Genomic DNA, 19425 nt, shown 5'->3' on the forward strand with positions numbered 1-19425 from the left:
AAATGCTAAGCAACTGCTAATCAATGCCTTAGCATCCAACAAAAACTTATTGGCAACTGCCTAGCAACTACCCAGAAAGACCTAGCATCTGCCTATTAACCAAGTCTAGCAATTCCATAACAACCACCCAGAACAACTTAGAAACACCTCAGCAACCACCCAGAACACCCAAGCAACCTAGCAACCATCAAACACCCAGAACACCCCAGAAACCAACTACAAGTGCCCTAGCAATCACACAGGAAAAACCCTAGTGACCACCAAGAACACCCTATCAACCCCTTAGCAACCACACAGAACATATTATCAACCACCCAGAACACCCCAGAAACCAATGACCAGTGCCCAAGCAGAAAAACCTACAGTAGCAACCACCCAGAACATCCTAACAACACCTTAGCAACCACCCAGAACATTCTAGCAACTGCTTAACAACCAGCAACCACCAAGAACACTCCAGAAACCAACTACCAGTGCCATAGCAACCACCCAGAACACCCTAGCAACACCTTAGCAACCATACAGAACATCCTAGCAACTGATTGGCAAACAGCAACCACCCAGAACACCCCATAAACAAACTACCAGTGCCCAAGCAACCACTCAGAAAACCCTAGCAACCCCCCAGAACACCCTAGCAACACCTTAACAACCACACACAACATCCTAGCAACTGCTTAGCAACTTACATCACTCTTGACATTATAGTGGTGACATTTGCATGGGCAAGTACCACTCACTTTTTCCTCAGTAAATTAACTTTTTTTTTTTTTTTTGACAAAGTCATATGAAAAAATGAATTAAATAATATGAAAATGGTCCCCAAAACTTCCAAAAGTCTCACTAAACTAATCCTCATGCTTTATCACTTTATCTGTGTTTCCCCCTGCGGCAGGGACCAGGCGAAGCACCCCAGAGAATTCATTCTCAATGACAAACAGGACTTTCTAAGTCTCTCAGAGGTCCATCTGAGCAGCTCAGGGAAATTGCAGTGTATATATAGATAGATGGGATTAACCAGTACCATGCTGGGGTAAATTAATTCTGGACAGCAAATGTTGGTGAGAGGCAGAGGTGCAACCTGACCCCAACGCAACTTGAGACTCCAACACACACATATCAAGGGGGTGATGACATACAAGCATACACTTGCTTCCACTCTGTCATGCCAGGGAAATCAAGCCCTGCGATAGTTATCACTGGAGGAATGACCACACACATGTGCAGTTAATAACCAGCTCACGTGTCGCTTACAATAAGGTTTCACCAACCCAGGTTGAGTTGTACATGACATAAACAGCTAGTTTAGCCAAAAATAACAATTCTGTCAGTATTAACTCACTCTCCTTTTACTGGAAACCCATTCAATTTTTCTTTTCCCATGGAGTTATTTAGCAGAATGTCCAAGCTTCTCTTTTCCATGTCTTTTTGTATGGCTCTAGATGACTTGGAATTTAAATAATAAATTTTTTTTTTTTTGCATGGAAAGTAGCAGCTTGACAACAGAACAACAGAATTTTTCATTTTTGTGTGATCTATCCCTTTAATGTGGAGGGGGGGGGGGGGGGCAAAAACATATCACGGTCACAAGTTAAAGTCCGCTTTCAGTCAATAATTTTAACCATTAAAACTCATCTTCAATTAAATTACATGTTTTTTTTTGTTTTTTTTCTCCTGTGAAAATAATTTCTTCATGCCTTAAAATAGATTGAATATGCAAATCAGTCCCCTTCCTCCACTCAATCACACCAGCTCAGACTGCCTGATCCACTCAGTCAACTTTACTGTAGTAAACGCTACACTATGCCAAGTGGAAATATTGGTTTAATTCAGCCACATGTTTGAAAGTTGTTCCCACGACTCAATTAATTCCCTTGTTTTAGGTAAATTGTGTCCATGTTGTACCACACTGTTCCCTCATTTAAGTTAAATTGTGCCACAGTTTTTCAACAAATTAGTACAATGTGGCCACAAATTAAAAAGTCGTGGTAACAAATTCTAAATTCATGCCCATAATATCTATTTTTTTGTCCCTGTGTCATGCAGGCCTCCATACTTTTAATTTCACAGCTGTCTGAAATACTTGATTCTAAATGGTCAGTTGCGGCTTTCATGCGGTTAATTAGTAAATTAACTGTTGAATTATTAGAAAAAATAATGCACACCTGAGGTGATAATGCGGCCACAACGTGAAGCAGAGGCTTCAGCCACTGATAGCAGACTAATGCAGACTCAAAACCTTCCGGGAACTACTTTAGCCGTGTGTTTCCCTGAAAATAACTGCACACCTCAGAACGTTCGTCAACCAATCAGATTCAAGCTTTCAACAGCCTGTAGTATAATGCTGTATATTATATATAATGGTCCAAAGGTAGCCAAATTCCTACATAACAGGACTTTTTTCTTGTATCACTCTGTTCCTGCGATACAAAAACCAACAGGCCGATCAAACCACATTAAGGATTTAAGACTCACACAGATGGACTTGTGGAGAGAGGCGATCAAGATCTCTTTATGTGCTGACTACTCACTAAAGCCTGGACTGTTGGTACCCATGAAGGAGATGTGTAGCGTTCCGCTGCCGCAAGCTGTTTGAGAGAGACCAGAGCTGAGGTGGCTTTGGGAGAAATGCCTGGCGGGCCTGGGCAGATTTTCACCCTGAGCCCCAGAGCATTTACTGTAAGGTCTGAGATGAGTATGATAGGGGAGGATTCGTTCATTTTTTGGCACTGATCTGAAACTGCTCCTAAACCCTGCCAGTCAATGTGTGCAGTCCACATACAGGCGACGGCTTCCTTTTTTTTAAAGAAAATTTAAAATTAAACCAAGCTCCTAGTCATTTCCCCATTGCAATGTAAAAATTGCTGTAGTTTTGCAGCTGTTTGCCAGTAACTTACTGTAGATTTAAATCGATGTTATTTACTGGCAACAGTTTGCTCAAAGTTAAATGAACATTAAACATTAACAAGTCTTTGTCTTTACAGAATAAAACTATAAAATAACAACCTAATGCAAAGCATTCTGGGAACCAGAAATCTTCATCAACCTTTTTCTGTTTTTTTCCTTCAGATTTTGGTTCCCAGAATGCTTTGCATAAGGCTGTTATTTTAGTTTTATTCTGTAAAGATAAAGACTTGTTAATGTTTAATGTTCATTTAACTTTGAACAAACTGTTGCCAGTAAATAACATCAATTTAAATCTACAGTAAGTTACTGGCAAGTAGCTGCCAATAATACTGTAATTTCTACAGATTTTTTTAACAGTGTAGGTTTTGTGGTTTGCGCGATCATAGTGCAATTTAGACACTTCTGGAGTGTTTTTGTTGGATATGTCAATATTATAAAAAAGTAAATTAGTGAAAATTGTTCTCAAAATCTTGCAAATGCAAGAAAAGTTGATTACTTTGATGTTTGCATGTTGCTCATCTAACAACTTAATACTCCTAATAAGCAGAAAAGGCCAGTTTCATTGGTCAACTCAATCACAGTCACCAGACAAATTTAGACAGTTTTTTAACTGATTCTTTTCAGAACTGACTAAAAATGCTTAAATTTGCAATCAACATTTCTCTTCATTTTCTGTACCATTTTTTTATTTGTTTGTTTTTTCTTATCTCGTCACAATGCATTCTGGGATTGATGTATTCGTAAAAAGATGCATGCAATACTTTCATTTTGGTGAAAATGAGGTCTTATAGAGTAGCATAATTTTACTGACTACTTTAGAACTGCTTTTGTGTCATGTGCGTAGATAAACCTCAACCATTATGGGAGAAATAGCTGCACGTTCTGCCAAGAGAAGTCTCCGTGAAAAGACATGACACCAAAAATGCCCGTCTCTTCCTTTGATCACATTGTGTCAATCATAGCTTTAATTTTACCCGTCATTGTGATGTGGCAAGATAGTATTTCACATGAGCAGCCTTCGATTTACCAAGCAGACAGTCACCTTAGGAACTACATGTCTCTTACACTCATTTCAAGCTGTTGTCCAAATTGTTATCTGTCAGCAAAGCAACTCCCATCCTGGTCATAAAATTGGAGAGGAAAACAAGCAGACAAACTCCTCTGCTTTTCACGTCACTCATGATAATGTGAAAACCAAGCAGCTTTGGCAGTGGAATGTGATTCATTTCAGAGCTTTCTTGTTTTTTCCCCTTCTTTTTTTTAAAGCCTGTTTGATGCGGGTGGCAGCCATAATGGTTGAATAGTTGTGGGCTAGTGAGGGTTCCTCCCTATGAAGTGTTTGTCTGTGTTCCACTAACACAGCTGGAGAAAACTCAGAGCCGTATCTCACGCAAGACAGACCGCCATAATCAGAATATCAGAAGATCCTTGATCACTTGAAAAGGAACAGAAAAACAAGATAAAAAGACTAAAAATCAAATGTTGCTTGTCAATCAACAAACCTTCTAGGTATGAAATCAGTGTTAAACACTTGGACATGCTGGGAAGGACTCAGCAAAGCACTTACCGACAGTTTGCTTTACTTTGCATCCTCAAGATAAGAGATTCCATAACAGCATAAGGCCGGATGGAGACCAGGAATTCTCCTGCACTGATGTGACTCATTTGTGAGGTTCACTGAAGCAAGACAATGTTTTCAAGCTGTTCTGGAGATAGACTGCACTAAACTCTTCCCATCCACCCATCTATGTATATATGTATGAATCTATCTATTGATAAACTGCACTAAACTCTTAACATCTATCTATCCATCTATCTATCTATCCAATCTATCTATCTATCCAATCCATCTACTCTATCCAATCTATCTATCTATCCAATCCATCTATCTATCCATCCATCTATCCATCTATCCATCTACCTATCTATCTATCTATCTATCTATCTATCTATCTATCTATCTATCTATCTATCTATCTATCTATCTATCTATCTATCTATCCATCCATCCATCCATCCATCCATCCATCCATCCATCTAGTCATAACAGCTGAACAATCAGGTCTGAAGCCAGAAATAGATGCTTGGACGGCTTGGTTCCTCTTGTGATCTTGACATTGAGGCAATTTAGCATGCATGTTAGTGTATGTAGCGTGACAGTGACAGAACTCGATCAATATTAGCCCATTTTTCCCATTCCTGGATGTCAGTAGGTGAAATCTTTCCATGTGAGCAGTTGAAGCAAGTCTTCCCATATATGGAGCTGGGTGCTGAGAGCTGACATGATGAGTTCTTATGTTGAGTTTACGGCTTCCTAAATGGTTTGGTTTCCATTTCACTGAGCCATAAAAACCTCTGGGTATGTGCTCGTCTTCATTATTGACCATGCGTCTTATTTATTTCACCCAGTTAGTTCAAATCAAATAGGGCTAAATGAGGAGACGGGATGGTTTACCTGAGGATACATGCATTTTTGAAGTAGCTCTTCATCCAGAACCAAGTGTGCTGCCTACCTAGACAGTATTCGAAGGCACCATCCGGCATGAAGGATGCTCCAAAGTGTAGGTTGCAACATTACATCATTAGATCACATGTATACTTCACAGGGGATGCAATCCCAGAATGCATTGTGAGGAATTTTTTAGTTGACGAATTAGTCAAGACAAACGTTGAATGCTGGAATTCAGTACTGAAAAAAAAAAAACATTAATGTGAAGACTGCGTTTTGTATGCATTGCACATTAGCACTAAGACATTAAGTAAGCAACATGCTAACACCAAACTTTATAGGAATACTGTCGGTTCTCCTGCAGATTTTTTTGTGAAGAGTGCAATTTGTATTCATTGCACATATTAGCAATATCACATTAGCTTTATACAAATGCTAACAGCAAACTCTGGATGCAAACGCTATTGAACACATTAACAAATTAGTGTGAACTCATTAACTTTAACAACATTGCTAACACTAAACTCTTTAGGAACTATATTGTTGATTCTCCAATGCACTTATCATGGAGAGTATCATTTGTGTATGACTTATCTTTAGTGATAACATATCTAAGCGGCATGCTAATGCCAAATTCTATTCAAATATATGGACAAATCTCTTGTCAACTTATGAAGAGTGCCATTTGTGTGTTGCTCTAGACATTCTGCAGATGAGCAAAATCCCCAAAAATACATCTTCCAGATGAAAACACGAACATAAGATAAGATTTTTTGAGTGAGCGAGACACAGACAGGCAAAATGTGTTAGCGGTGGCTCTGCGTCACAACTGCTAGTTGTTTTGAGTGAGACATTCCAAAGGAACCCACACCTCTTGACAAGCTGTCCTCTCACCCCAGATCAGGCCCCCGTGACCCTGTCAGTATTTGTTCAGATGTCTGACTGTTCTCGTGTCAGCCTCGGCGTGGGGTTCACACTTCCCGTCAGGGAGCTTGAAGAAATGGGAGAGACGCCAAGATCAGCCAGAGGAATTCATCTAAGATCAACTTCTCTGCTGACAGTACTGAACTTAGTCATAAAATCTGATGCTGAGCTTGTGATGTTTTATGAAAAATCAGCAGTGTGGTTTCTAATTTCTCCTCAAAGCTTTGAGGAGGAAAACCATCGTGACAGAGATGAAAGAGGTTGTCTGATGAAAGTCTGAAAATCAAGCGTCAGATTCTTTGAAAGATCTCCAATCAGATGGGGGAAACATGGGTTACATTAGGACTCCTTTATCTTTGATTGAATGGATGACAATAAAAAGTAAAATGAATGATCTGATGTGATTTATTGGGGTATTTATATTAAAAAAAACCCTATATGATTGGTTCACCCTCAACCAATGCACTAAACTTCACCCTCTATTTCCAGTGTGATAAGTGAACCAGAGCCAATGTTTTTACTCCTCCTTGACTCATTACTTGGTTGGACTGGCAAAAGTAACTATATATATATATATATATATATAAAGTCAGATTTATGAGAAACAAAGCTGCAATCATAAGATATACAGTGGCAATTACAAAAAAAAGCACACAGGTTCAAACAGTCTTTAATAATATCCAAAGGTATCTGTAACAAAGGGCAAAGGCAAAAGATAAAGTCACTTCGCGAGATATAAAAATCACAGTTTGGAGATATGAAGTCAATTGTTTCAAGAAATAGTCACAATAAGCTTTTTATATTTTTACTTTGAGGCAGAAATGGGCATCCATACATGTAACTGTATTTATTTAGGATTTGACCCTACAACCTTTCATCAAGAGCGCAATGATTATGAATCACTTGAGACATTTGAACCTACAGCCTTTCAGTTTCCAGCCCAGAGCTTTAACCACGACCCCAACCAGGGTGTTATTGACACTGCTATTTAAACAAACTACTGAAGCTCTGGGGTGTCAGCAAATATTTTTACGGCTCATACAGAATAATCCAGACTTCCGGATTCTCCTTTTGACTGAAAGCAACATGTTCTCCAACCTGCTGTTCGGTCCTTGCAGGCTCATTTGACTCCTCAAAAGTGGGCCATTTGTCGAAACGAGAGACCCATTTCCTCTGCATATTTCCAGAAAACTCAGCAAGCCCTTGTTCACTGCTGTTTATTCAGCTTTTGTAGCTTTTGGGCTTTTAGCAGCGAGACTGAGAGAGAAAGAAAATGCTTACGGCAGGACTTTTCTTCTGCTGAAAGATGTGGCTTCTATTCTTGGCAAAACCCTCTTGGATTGGGAGGTTTCCTTTCTAAGAGCGAGACAGTAAGGTGTGGCGTTACACCAAAGGTTTCAGACTAGCACTTGTTGCCAACATCTCTACGCTTTTGTCCCTGGTACTTCTCAAAGTGCTGATCTACCCAACTCAGATCATCTTAACTGAACTTCTGGTCCAGGCTAGATATTCCTGAATGACCAGCGTATAGCAATTTCCATTTACCAACAAGCCTTCAGCCAAACATTATAATGATGTGATGGCTAAATTCACTTTAGCATTTAAAACGACCGATGCTGATCTATTTGCAAGGTGTTGAAAGGCAAATATGCTGGACTATAAAATGTTTGTGGGGACAGTTTAATGTGCCATTCTGAGGAGAGGTGTCATGAAGATGGGAGGGTGTGTCAGGATGATTGAAAGCGTTCTTCAAACCACTGCCAGCTTTAGGGTGCTTAAAAGACGCTAGCTCCTCACCTAGTATTAGTATTTGGTGTCCAACATGAGCTCAAATCCAGATATATCAGCGGCGTCACTGCTGACTCAGAAATGCTGACACCTATACACCACGGTTAGTGGAACAGCTTGGAAGGTTCCTTATCCGATAGCCGACAGCAAACTGGCTATACACTCTTTTAAGGTGGTGAACCACTTCAAGAATAATACAACACTGTAAAAAGTGAACAGTTGGATCAACTTAAAAAAATTACTTCAATTGGTAACACCTAAAGAAATTAAGTTTTCTCAACTTAAATTATCACGTTTTATCGTGAAAACCGTGATAAAAGAAACTTAATTTCTTTAGGTGTTACCAATTGAAGTAATTTTTTTAAGTTGATCCAACTGTTCACTTTTTACAGTGAAGTTTGGACCATTATACACCTAAACTACCTCAATTACGTACCGTTTTTTACATTTTTGCACAGTTTTACAGACAAGGCTTAAGACTAAAATACATGTTTTTATAGATTAATCATGACCAATTTACTTAAATTGTGATGAATTAAGAATTCATTCCCAAAACGTATTAATTCGTAACCACATTGTACTAATTTGTTCCCTCGTTCCAGTGTCATACCGGTCTGTGCGCTCATCTCCACCTCTTCTTTTCTACAGCTCACATATTTTCAGCAGGACGGTGTCCCAGCGGGTCAGTGGGTCGGCCGTCTCAGCTGATCTATGGACCAGAGGTTATTAATGGGATCCTCAGACCAAATATCCCCCAAAGGTGCAGACACCGGGCTGCAAAAACAAATAATACATATGTTCCCTGCGGTTCCTCAAGGGGCATGAAAAAGTAGAAGCAGACATGAAGATTGTGAAAAGACAGGTATTTATATGTACTCTGTAATATTTAGACCAGAAGAACTAAAAGCGAAATGAAACTCAGAAATTTTCGTTAACCATAACTGTGTAATTTTAGTATCACTGAGATCTTAAAAAAAAATATGTTTGCCAGAATAATTTTTTTTTTTAAAAAGACAGTAAAAATGTAAACATATTTACAGAACCTGTACATTTTACAATATAAAACTGTAATTTACAAACAAGAAAATTTTATAAAATCAACAAATTAACATACACTGACAACCACCATTATAATGCAGGTGGTAAAAGAGGAAGACAAAGAGGAAGAATAAGTTCATCACAAGTAGTTTTTCTGCAGGCAGAAGTATATGCTAGTATACAGAAGGTGCACAGGGTCATTCACGCAATCTCAAAACACCATCATGTAACACACACGACACTAAAATAATGCAATATTTTCATTCATTAAACAACAGAAGACGTAACATAAAACCCAAATGTACATACAGTAACTTATAACAAAAACTATTAAGAAACATGATTATTTAAACAAAATACCTTCAAATGTGAAGTAACACACAGGGAATTCTGGGAATGTCAGTTTACAGTTTTTTACTGTATATTATACGTAGATTTGTTCTTTTTTACATCTAAAAACTGTAACAGCATTTTACTGTAAAATTACATAAAATGTCCAGTTACTGTTAACCTATTTACCGTTTTTTCCCGTAGCATTTTTACAATATTTTACAGTTAAAAATTACTGTTGTTTTTGTTAATATTTTCAATTAGTTTTTGTTTTTATATTTTCGCAGTTTCATTATCATTTTTATCAAAGTTTTAGTATTTTTTTTATTTATTATTATTATTTTTTATATAGGTTCATTCTTTTTTATTTCAGGTTTAGTTTCAGTTATTTTAGTACATCATGTTAAACTTAATGAAAATGAGAAATGTTGCCTTGATTGCCAAGTTGAAATAAAGTAAGTGTGTTGTACTTACATAAAAAAAGTTGTTTGTTACAATGCACTTATTGTGTTCATGTTATATTGCAAAACATCTTTGCTGCTATTGAGGTATAGGATACGGGTAAGGTTAGGTAGGGTTTAGTGGTACTTTACAATAAGGTCTCATTTGTTATTATTAGTAACACTAACATCACTGATGCATTTGTTAATAAAAAACACAGTTGTTCATTGTTCAAGTTAGTTCACAGTGTTAACAAATGTTAACAAATACAACTTGGTTTAAAGAAATGTGGAAATGAACTTAAAATTAATAAATGCTGTATTAGTACTGTTCATTCTTAGTTCATGTTAACTAGTTAACTAATGAAATCTGATTGTAAAATGTTACCATTTCATTGGAAGGTGTTCGGACTCTAGAAATGGATTGTGTCTTTTCTTCCTTGTAAGTTTATGGGATTTTAAACCCATTTTATTTACTTTAAAGTGAATACATAAAAATGTGACATTTAGGGTAATGGTTTGGTCACATCCATAACCCGAAGTAAGCAACAGTAATAGTGATGCTATAACAGAAGACAGCACCCTGTATTTGGAAATGCTCTCTAATGTCCTCTCACAGGAGATCTCAGACAATAAACAGCATCCCAGGAGTAGCGCTCCTCAGGGATGACAACATAAGGGAATCGGGCAACCCCTTTCACGAACAAGCCTAAAATAGTCATGTGTACAGTCCGGATCATTCCAGCGCGACTGCTGAGTTTACTCTCAAAACACGCACCTCTCCAAGAAGATCCCTTCTCTCTACACAAAGAAGACTGACTGGCATTATTCACATGATCTTATTCATGTCGTTGTATAATATGATGATCGTACACCATTCAGGATTTAACTGAAAATGCCAATTCAGTGCTTTAATTTGAGTTATGTTAGAATGCAGGATGTAATTCAAATTCCAGGAATAAGAAATGGAATGAAATTAATATCCATTTCATTTAAAGGGATAGTTCACCCAAAAATGGAAATTTTGTCATCATTTACTCATCCTCAAGTTGTTCCAAATCTGCAGGAGTTTTTTTCTTCTGTTGAACACAAAAGAAGATATTTTGAAGAATGTTGGTAAGCAGACAGTTGATGGACCCCATTGACTTCCATATAGTAGGGAAAAAATACTATTGAAGTCAATGGGTGCCGTCTTACCAACATTCTTCAAAATATATATTTTTGATATTTGCAATAAAGTAAATTATTCTTCCTGTCATTCCACTTTCACATCCAGTAGAAAGTGTGTGTGGCCAGTTTAATTCAAATTCACAAATTCTAAATTAGTTCTCTAAGTGATTTGAAGGCACTAACACACAGAACACTAAATTCATTAACATTGGAAACGGCACAAAGCAAACAAATCTGAACTATGTTTCATTCCTAGGCGAGAGGGTTGCTTAAAATTAGTCAAACAGCTGTGACAACAATGTTTTCCCTGTTCTCCAACCTTTTTTCTTCTTTGGGAAGAATTCTACTTCCAGAACTGATGTGATGTTAAGATTACAGGAAAATAAAACCACCATGCACTTGAGTTATCATGAATACCTGAACAACACATGGAAGACGGCTGTGTCCAACTCTGTGGAATTTACACACACACACACGCACGCACGCACGCACGCACGCACGCACGCACGCACGCACACACACACACACACACACACACAATGTTTTCATGTTTTATGGGGACTTTCCATAGACATAATGACTATACTGTACAAATTGTATATTATATCCTCTAAACCTACCATCACAGAAAATTTTCTGCATTTTTACATTTTCAAAAAACATCACTTAGTATGATTTATTAGCTGTTTCCCCTCACAGGGAACAAAACATTTCCTGACAAGGATTTTGGAAATTGCCATCTTTTGTCCCCATAACATAAACACACCAACTTTTTATTGAAAAAAGCCTGCACTGTAAAAAAAAATCGGTAGAAATTACAGTATTATTGGCAGCTACTTGCCAGTAACTTACTGTAGATTTAAATTGATGTTATTTACTGGCAACAGTTTGTTCAAAGTTAAATGAACATTAAACATTAACAAGTCTTTATCTTTACAGAATAAAACTAAAATAACAGCCTTATGCAAAGCATTCTGGGAACCAAAATCTGAAGGAAAAAAACAGAAAAAGGTTGATGAAGATTTCTGGTTCCCAGAATGCTTTGCATTAGGTTGTTATTTTATAGTTTTATTCTGTAAAGACAAAGACTTGTTAATGTTTAATGTTCATTTAACTTTGAACAAACTGTTGCCAGTAAATAACATCAATTTAAATCTACAGTAAGTTACAGGCAAACAGCTGCATAACTACAGCAATTTTTTTACAGTGTGAGATTCCCATAACCAAATTCAAAGTCTGACACACTTTAACTGCCATTCGATTGTCTAAACTTCACACATAGCCTAATTCTTAAAACAATTCAAGAACCAAATGTGTAAAAACTTGGTAAAGCAACATTCCTGCGTGTAAGATTCTCTGAGAAAAGCCTTTTTACTCAATGAATAATACAACACTTTATGATCAGCAGCTTCATAAATCACTGAAGGATATCCGACAGAAATGCGACCGCTGCCCCCTCAATTCCAGCGCCATTCCTGTGGTACGACGAACAAAGCCTCAGATTTCACAAAAACGAGTGCTTGAGCTGCTCATGCTAACAACATCAAACAACAGACATACACAATAATTAACAGCAAAGATTTTTACAGTCTGTCCAAGGCTTTTATAAAGAGTAGGTCTAAATATATTTGTCTGTCTTTAGACAAAGCATTAGCATTAGCAACACGATGCAGACTTGTTAACCATCCTCTGGAATGTGTGCCTGAAATTGTTTCACATGAAAAGATTAATGCTGAACTGAAGAAATCATATTTTCCCACCTCAGGCCCAAAATATCAAGCCATTTATTGGAGGACCTTCAAAGTCAACAAATATGAGGTTTTCAATTAGCCTACTTAAATAGCGCTAATGTTTGTCTTGCATAATGCGAGTTCACACAGAGTTCGCATTTTTAATAAGGTTTCTCATCATGCATCAGTCACCATGAAATAAAACTGTAGGCCTACTGTGCCAGTGTTAATTTTGACAGCAACTTTTGATTTAGTTTGAGCTGTAGGCTACTTGGTCTGAAGGTACTTGGGTTATGTTTAGGGGTAAGGTTAGGACTAACGTTAAATAAAATCGGACAGGAATGTCGTTCCAGGATCAACAATGTCTTACTTGGCAAAATCATGGTGACTGGTCCTTGGTAACATTGAAAACCCCTGCATTAGATAAGCTATATTCGACTGGACTTCCTCTGACTGGCCTTTATATCTATAATGGGAACTAATGAATACTAATAGAACAAGACTAAATAATGCATGTTACGTTATGTGTTTTCGTCTAACGTTAGATATCAGCAGTGCAGCATCAATGTGTTCATTTGAGTGAACTTTCAACTTTTTATTCTCCCATTTTGCTCGAACATAATGTTCTCTTATAGATTGCTGTCTGGAGTCGAAGCACAAACGGCCACATGTCCTTTTTTGGTCACATAGACTATAATTTGGCCATCCGCAATGTAATTCCCAGAATGACCGCGACCACAAACACATGAAGGAGTAACAGCGACACCTACTGGACAGAATGTCTCACATGTAGAGCTACACAAACAGCGTCTGACATACATTATAAATAAAACCATGTAGAGAAAGGATGTGAATACATTTCAGTGACTAAATGTTTATCGTCGTAAAACCACTTTGAGCATTTGCTTGGTTTAGTGTGTAGGCCTAGGCTACTTATAATTATTCCTGAACAGAGAAAAGCGACAGATTTAGTCTGTTTCAGTGAATAACCGTACATTTTTAAACGCATTTAAAACTTACCACAGCTGGTCTCCACTGCAAGTCTTGACGGAAATGGAAAGGGTTTTTAAAGGCCCGTCGTCGTGGATGGTTGCCAGCAGTCAAATTTAGTTTTTTTTGTCACGAAAAAACAAAATTACATTTTTTTTCCCCAAATAACGATACACTTCTAAAATAGCATTTTCATGTTTAAAGATCTTGGAAAAAAAAGGTAATTATTATTATTTATTTATTTTTACAAAAAAAAAAAAAAAAAAAAAACCCACACAAATAATAGTAATAAATACAAATAATAATAATAATAATTATTATTATTATTTGCATTTATTTTTCAAGCTAAGACTTTACCAGTATTGTAATATTTTAATGTTTTTGAAGTCTCTTATGACTCTTTTTTTTTTGAGTCTCTTATGCTAATCAAGCCTGCATTTTCTTATTTGATCAAAAATACAAAAACAGTAATATTTTAAGATATTATTACACTTTAAAATAATGGTTTTCTATTTGAATATACTTTAAAATATCATTTATTTCTGTGATGCAAATCTGAATTTTCAGCGTCATTACTCCAGTCTTCAGTGTCACATGATCCTTCAGAAATCATACTAATATGATGATTTATTATCAATATTGGAAACAGTTGGACTGCTGTGATACTTTTTTCAGGATTCTTTGATGAATAAAAAGTTAAAAAAGAACAGGCTGATGAAAATTCAGCTTTGCATTACAGAAAGAAAAATATATTTGCAAGTAATAAGATATTAAATTGCAATAATATTTCACAATATTACAGTATTTTTTCTGCATGTTTGATCAAATAAATGCAGCCTTGATGAGCATAAGAGACTTCTTTCAAAAACATTAAACATAGCAATGTTTCCAAACTTTTGACTGGTACTGTATAAAAAACAAAAAATGCATTTAAAGCAAAAACATGCATTCAAAAAAAATAATAAAATGCTTTCACAAATTATAGTTTGTTGAAACTTTATTTTCAGGGCAATACAAAAAATACTTTCGTGACCAGATAAATATTATACATACAGCATTTTAATGTTCATTATTATCATTAATATTATTATTAATGTCACTATGTCAGTTGATTAAAGAAAGCCCTAACTCTATTTCAATAGAAGGCGACAGTTCTTGCTGTTTTCTTCGGCTCCACTGAAAGACACCACATGTTCAACCACATATTGCAATATCTTCATTATAGCTAGAACGTGAAGTAAACAAACAAACAAAAAACTTCATACATAGTGATTTACTGAAATGGAAAGCAAGATAACCATGTACTTTTTGGGGACATTTTAATAGTCTTTTTTTTCATGTGGACAAGCTGAAAGCAGTCAGTGCTGAGAGAAAGAATCACGTCCTTACTTCCCTTACTCGTGGTTTGTTAATTTGTCGTGAAGCTACATCTAAAACGTCCGAAGAGTTCATTGTACGTACGGCAGTATAGCGGCCTGCCAAGGCAAGGGCATCTTTAGGCCTCAGTAGGTACAATATTGCAGAACAGAACCAAACAGCCGCGGCTTCGACTGAAACAACGCTGTGCACTCCCAAAGCTATCACTCATCTCAGTATTGCTATCTGAGACGCTTTAAATCCAGATCAGTGGAGTGAAATCTGGTCCACAAGCAGCATAAAAGAGCGGCTTGCACACTGAGCTACTGAAGAAGTCAGAATAAGGCACTATGACACAATGCAGTCATACAGTCAGTTCTCATCTTTTAAGTGCCACACATTATTCTACGCAACGAAACGAGGAATAAAACGGGAATTACAACCTCTTAAAAGATTCCACTGTGATTTTTCTTACCAAAAACATACACCAAGTACACGTTAAGCGGAGAGACGTGTTATTAGCAGGTAAGACTATACACACTGACGACGCCGTTGAATCCTATAAAGCTACCGTTGTGCCGTTTTTCCTGCCGTGTTCCCGACAGCCATGCAAGCACGATCTCAAACAGGAAGTTGATTTGCAGCGATGGATCTATCGCAAGTGTGAGCGTATCCATGTTTTAGAAGAACTGTGATATTAGCAAGTACAAAATTGCGATTCTGGAAAGCTAGCGCTCCGCATACTGAACAGTATATACTGTACGCTGCTTACTATAGCATGTGAAACAGCCTGGATTGTTAATATTGAATGATATTTCAAACGGTATGCTACATCGTTGTCACATGACCTCACCACGTAGCCTGTTTGGCATATTTATTAAATACATTTTGTGTAAGCTTTACTTCTTACATGGCTCTAGAGCAGGGCTGGCCGTGGGCTACTTTTAAGATAATTTTAATTTCCACCCCTGTACAAATGATTTTGGTACTCCAACACCCTCAAAACAACCCCCAGACATACAAATTCAATGGAGAATTCGGCCACCCGATGGAGGAAATCACATTTTTTGGACTACTTTTGTTGTGCAGACCTGGCAACCCTGCTGGAGTTCCACTTTCCTGCAGAGTTTAGCTCCAGCCTTGATCAAACTAACTTTCCTGTGGCTTTCTAGTAATCTCGAAGACCTTGATTAGCTTGATCAGGTGTGTTTTATTAGGGTTGGAACTAAACTCTGCAGGAAAATCGCCCGATCACCGTGATTTTGCCAAGACATGTTCCTGAATCGACATCTTTTGTTGATCCTGAAACAACATTCCTTTCCAAAAACAGTCCTAATCCAATCCCTACTTGTAAACCTAACCCTACCCATAACTTATCTCTAAAATCAGAGGGAAATGATGTAGAGGCACATAACCCTGGTTGTAAGACTAAACTTGACATGAACTGTAAACTTGTCCCTCAGATTTGATTGGTTAATTGGATTGTTGATCCAGGATCAACAAAGATGTTGACATGTTGCTGCCTTAAATTTTTAAGTACAATCAACTTGGATGTTTAAGTCATTTCAACTTAAATTACATTAAAATTAGTTGAATTTTGTATAACCTATAAAAAAAAGTTGAACATTGCTTAACTTATTTTGATGAGTTAAAGCAATGTAAAAACATATGTTGTCATAACTTATTGATCATATAATTTTTTTACAGTGTTGGTGAAATCACGTTCACAGAGTTGCCCACCCCTGCTCTAGAGGCAAGTTATGTTCGGAATGAATTGCTAGCATTCTGCATACTACATACTTCATAGTATGCAATATATACTGCCTACTATAAAAAAAAAATAGTATGTTAAATATTGTGCAGTATGCAAACAGTGGTGAGTTATATTGTTGATACATGACTTCATTATTATTCACATTTAATTAAGATAACATTTTTCACACTTTTACCAAATTTCGTGAAAAAAAGATTACATTTTGGCGCATATAATATATATGCAGTATGCCATTTCAAGTTCGGACAAAATTAAGACTGGTATTACTTTTTGTTCATTCATTACACAGGAAATAAAAAAAGCACATTGCATTGTGGGATATAGTGTTCCACACAGAGTACTGTTTCTATAATGCACATTTCGGTAAAAATAGTAGGTCATCCGGTTGTTCCAATGCATAAAGTATGCATACTGCAGAAATAGTAGTATGGTAGTATGCTATTCCGAACATAGCTGTTGTGTTTTGCCAAACCTCGTTCCTGTCCACCTGACTAAAGGTGCGTTCATGCCATGTCGGAATTACCGTAATTACGAGATTCCGACTTGTAAAAGTTCACGTAGAACTCCAACAACTTGTAAATTCAGAATTTTCGGAGAACTCGGACCTGTATCACCCGACAGCTGCAGATTCATTTTGGTGTTGACGGTGTCCGAGGAGGTGAACAGCTTGAACATCACGGGTTTTCATCTCATAATTACGGTAATTAAGACATGGTGTGAACGCAGAATAAGTTTAGTCATACAGAGGAATCATGGGAAACGTAGTCGTAAGATCTGGGCTACAGCTGAGGTACTATATGAAGAGAGGATTGAATGAATGAAAGAGTTGAAAGACATGATACTTCCTTATTTTTATCAAATCATTTGAGCCCACAACTACACTATAAAGTTCTGCTATCAATAAATAACACCGGTACATTCTTTCCTTATAATAGCTACCTATAATTCATAACCTTACTTACCATAATACATTTCTAGAGTGGTATATGAATAATTCGAGCAGTGCATTCTAGAAGCTTATTGTCACACGTGAGTCAGAACTCAAGCAAATAATGAAAGCTTATGGTCTGACATCATACTTCATAGGTGCAAAGTAAATTTTGTCTGGTTTCCGGCTGCCAGATTTTAATAGTTTCACATTGTTCGCATTGTACTGACATTATGTAGGATTAGTTATTGAGATACTTACGGTAAATTATCTCCAAGCAGTGGGATACAATTGATACATAAAACACAGTCACACTCACGCTCAAACAAACCTCTAACAAGTGCTTTAAACCTTAATACATGACTAAAAAACAAGAACAAAAAATATTAGCCCTATGTAAGAGGAAACGCATTCATACCCCAACATACAGCCAATCAGTGGCGCTAGTCCCATGTGAACCAATCACATTTAACTTCAACAAATCACCTGATTGTTACACAACCAATGACGTGTAACATCTCTACCCCTCCACGTAAGGAGCAGCCAATCATCCGTAACAATCAGGATCTGATGAATGTGGCGTCCAGTCGGACAAGAAGTGTTCAGCTCTGGTCCTCTCGCAGTTCGCTGGGCAGGAACTTGTATTGCTGCTGTCGGATGTGGGCGAGTTTCTTCCGGGCGTCCTCTAACTCTCTCTCCTTTCTTAGCATCTCCTCCTGTGCTGCAATGATCTGGAAATAATGCAAAACAATCACTCAGTGAATGGGCATCATACGATTGCACTGCAACATATATTACGAACAATGTACATAAAATGTATGTTATAATCAGGGCTTGACACTGTGCTTGGGCTTGACACATATTTTGACAACACTACATTGCACTTAGTTTATTATTTCAGATGCTTTAAAAAAAAAAAAAAAATTTTTTTATATATTATATATGAAATTCAAGCCGCCAAAGTGGCTAGTAGGAGTGACCGAGTTACACGCCACTGCTGAAATACACACGCATTTGGAGAGTGTTAATGTCAAGCCCTGGTTACAACGTAATTACAAATAATTTATACAGATTCTGCTCATGCTTCAAGAATGAATCTGATATGAATGCAAATAAATGTGACAGTTTACAGACTAGAATTAAAAAGTTTTACGAATTATTACGAAGGAACGAATTCAACAGGAATGCAACAATTTACACAATTTCATTCTGTTTATGTTTCATGTAAGAACGCGACATGAATGTGAAAATTTATGTAAGAATGCTTTACGAAGGATTACCGCAAAAATTCTTTCTGTGAATATGAATTAGTGTGAATATGAATGCAACTGACGATTTACAATTTACAAGAATGGTTTACACATATTAGTTAGGCTTTTGTTACCACCATAGGCGTAATTTGCGGGTGGGACGGGTGGGACATGTCCCCACCACTATTTTCTAAGGTCGATATTGTCCCCACCACTTTTGAAACATCTCGCGCACAGCCTTCACTCAGACGCGCGCTTCAATCCGTTGTGGAGAGGCTCTCTATTCGTTCCGGTGAAATTAGAAAACAAAAAGCACAAAAAAGTGTCCCTGCCTGATATACAACCACTGAA

General features: G+C 37.1%; 1 protein-coding gene across 4 annotated transcripts in view; it reads right to left on the minus strand.

The window, feature by feature from the left end:
* Positions 1-14745: 14745 nt before the first annotated feature.
* tln2b (talin 2b) overlaps positions 14746-19425 on the minus strand; it is a 161549-nt gene continuing 156869 nt past the window's right edge. For all 4 annotated transcript variants that reach the window (XM_084095065.1, XM_084095066.1, XM_084095068.1 and 1 more), the window contains exon 57: positions 14746-18555. In XM_084095065.1, the coding sequence (XP_083951191.1) occupies positions 18427-18555 (129 nt within the window). In that variant the 3' untranslated portion in view covers positions 14746-18426. The remainder of the gene's footprint in view (positions 18556-19425) is intronic.

Source organism: Abramis brama, assembly GCF_963993115.1.
Source record: "Abramis brama genome assembly, chromosome: 20".
Taxonomy (NCBI): domain Eukaryota; kingdom Metazoa; phylum Chordata; class Actinopteri; order Cypriniformes; family Leuciscidae; genus Abramis; species Abramis brama.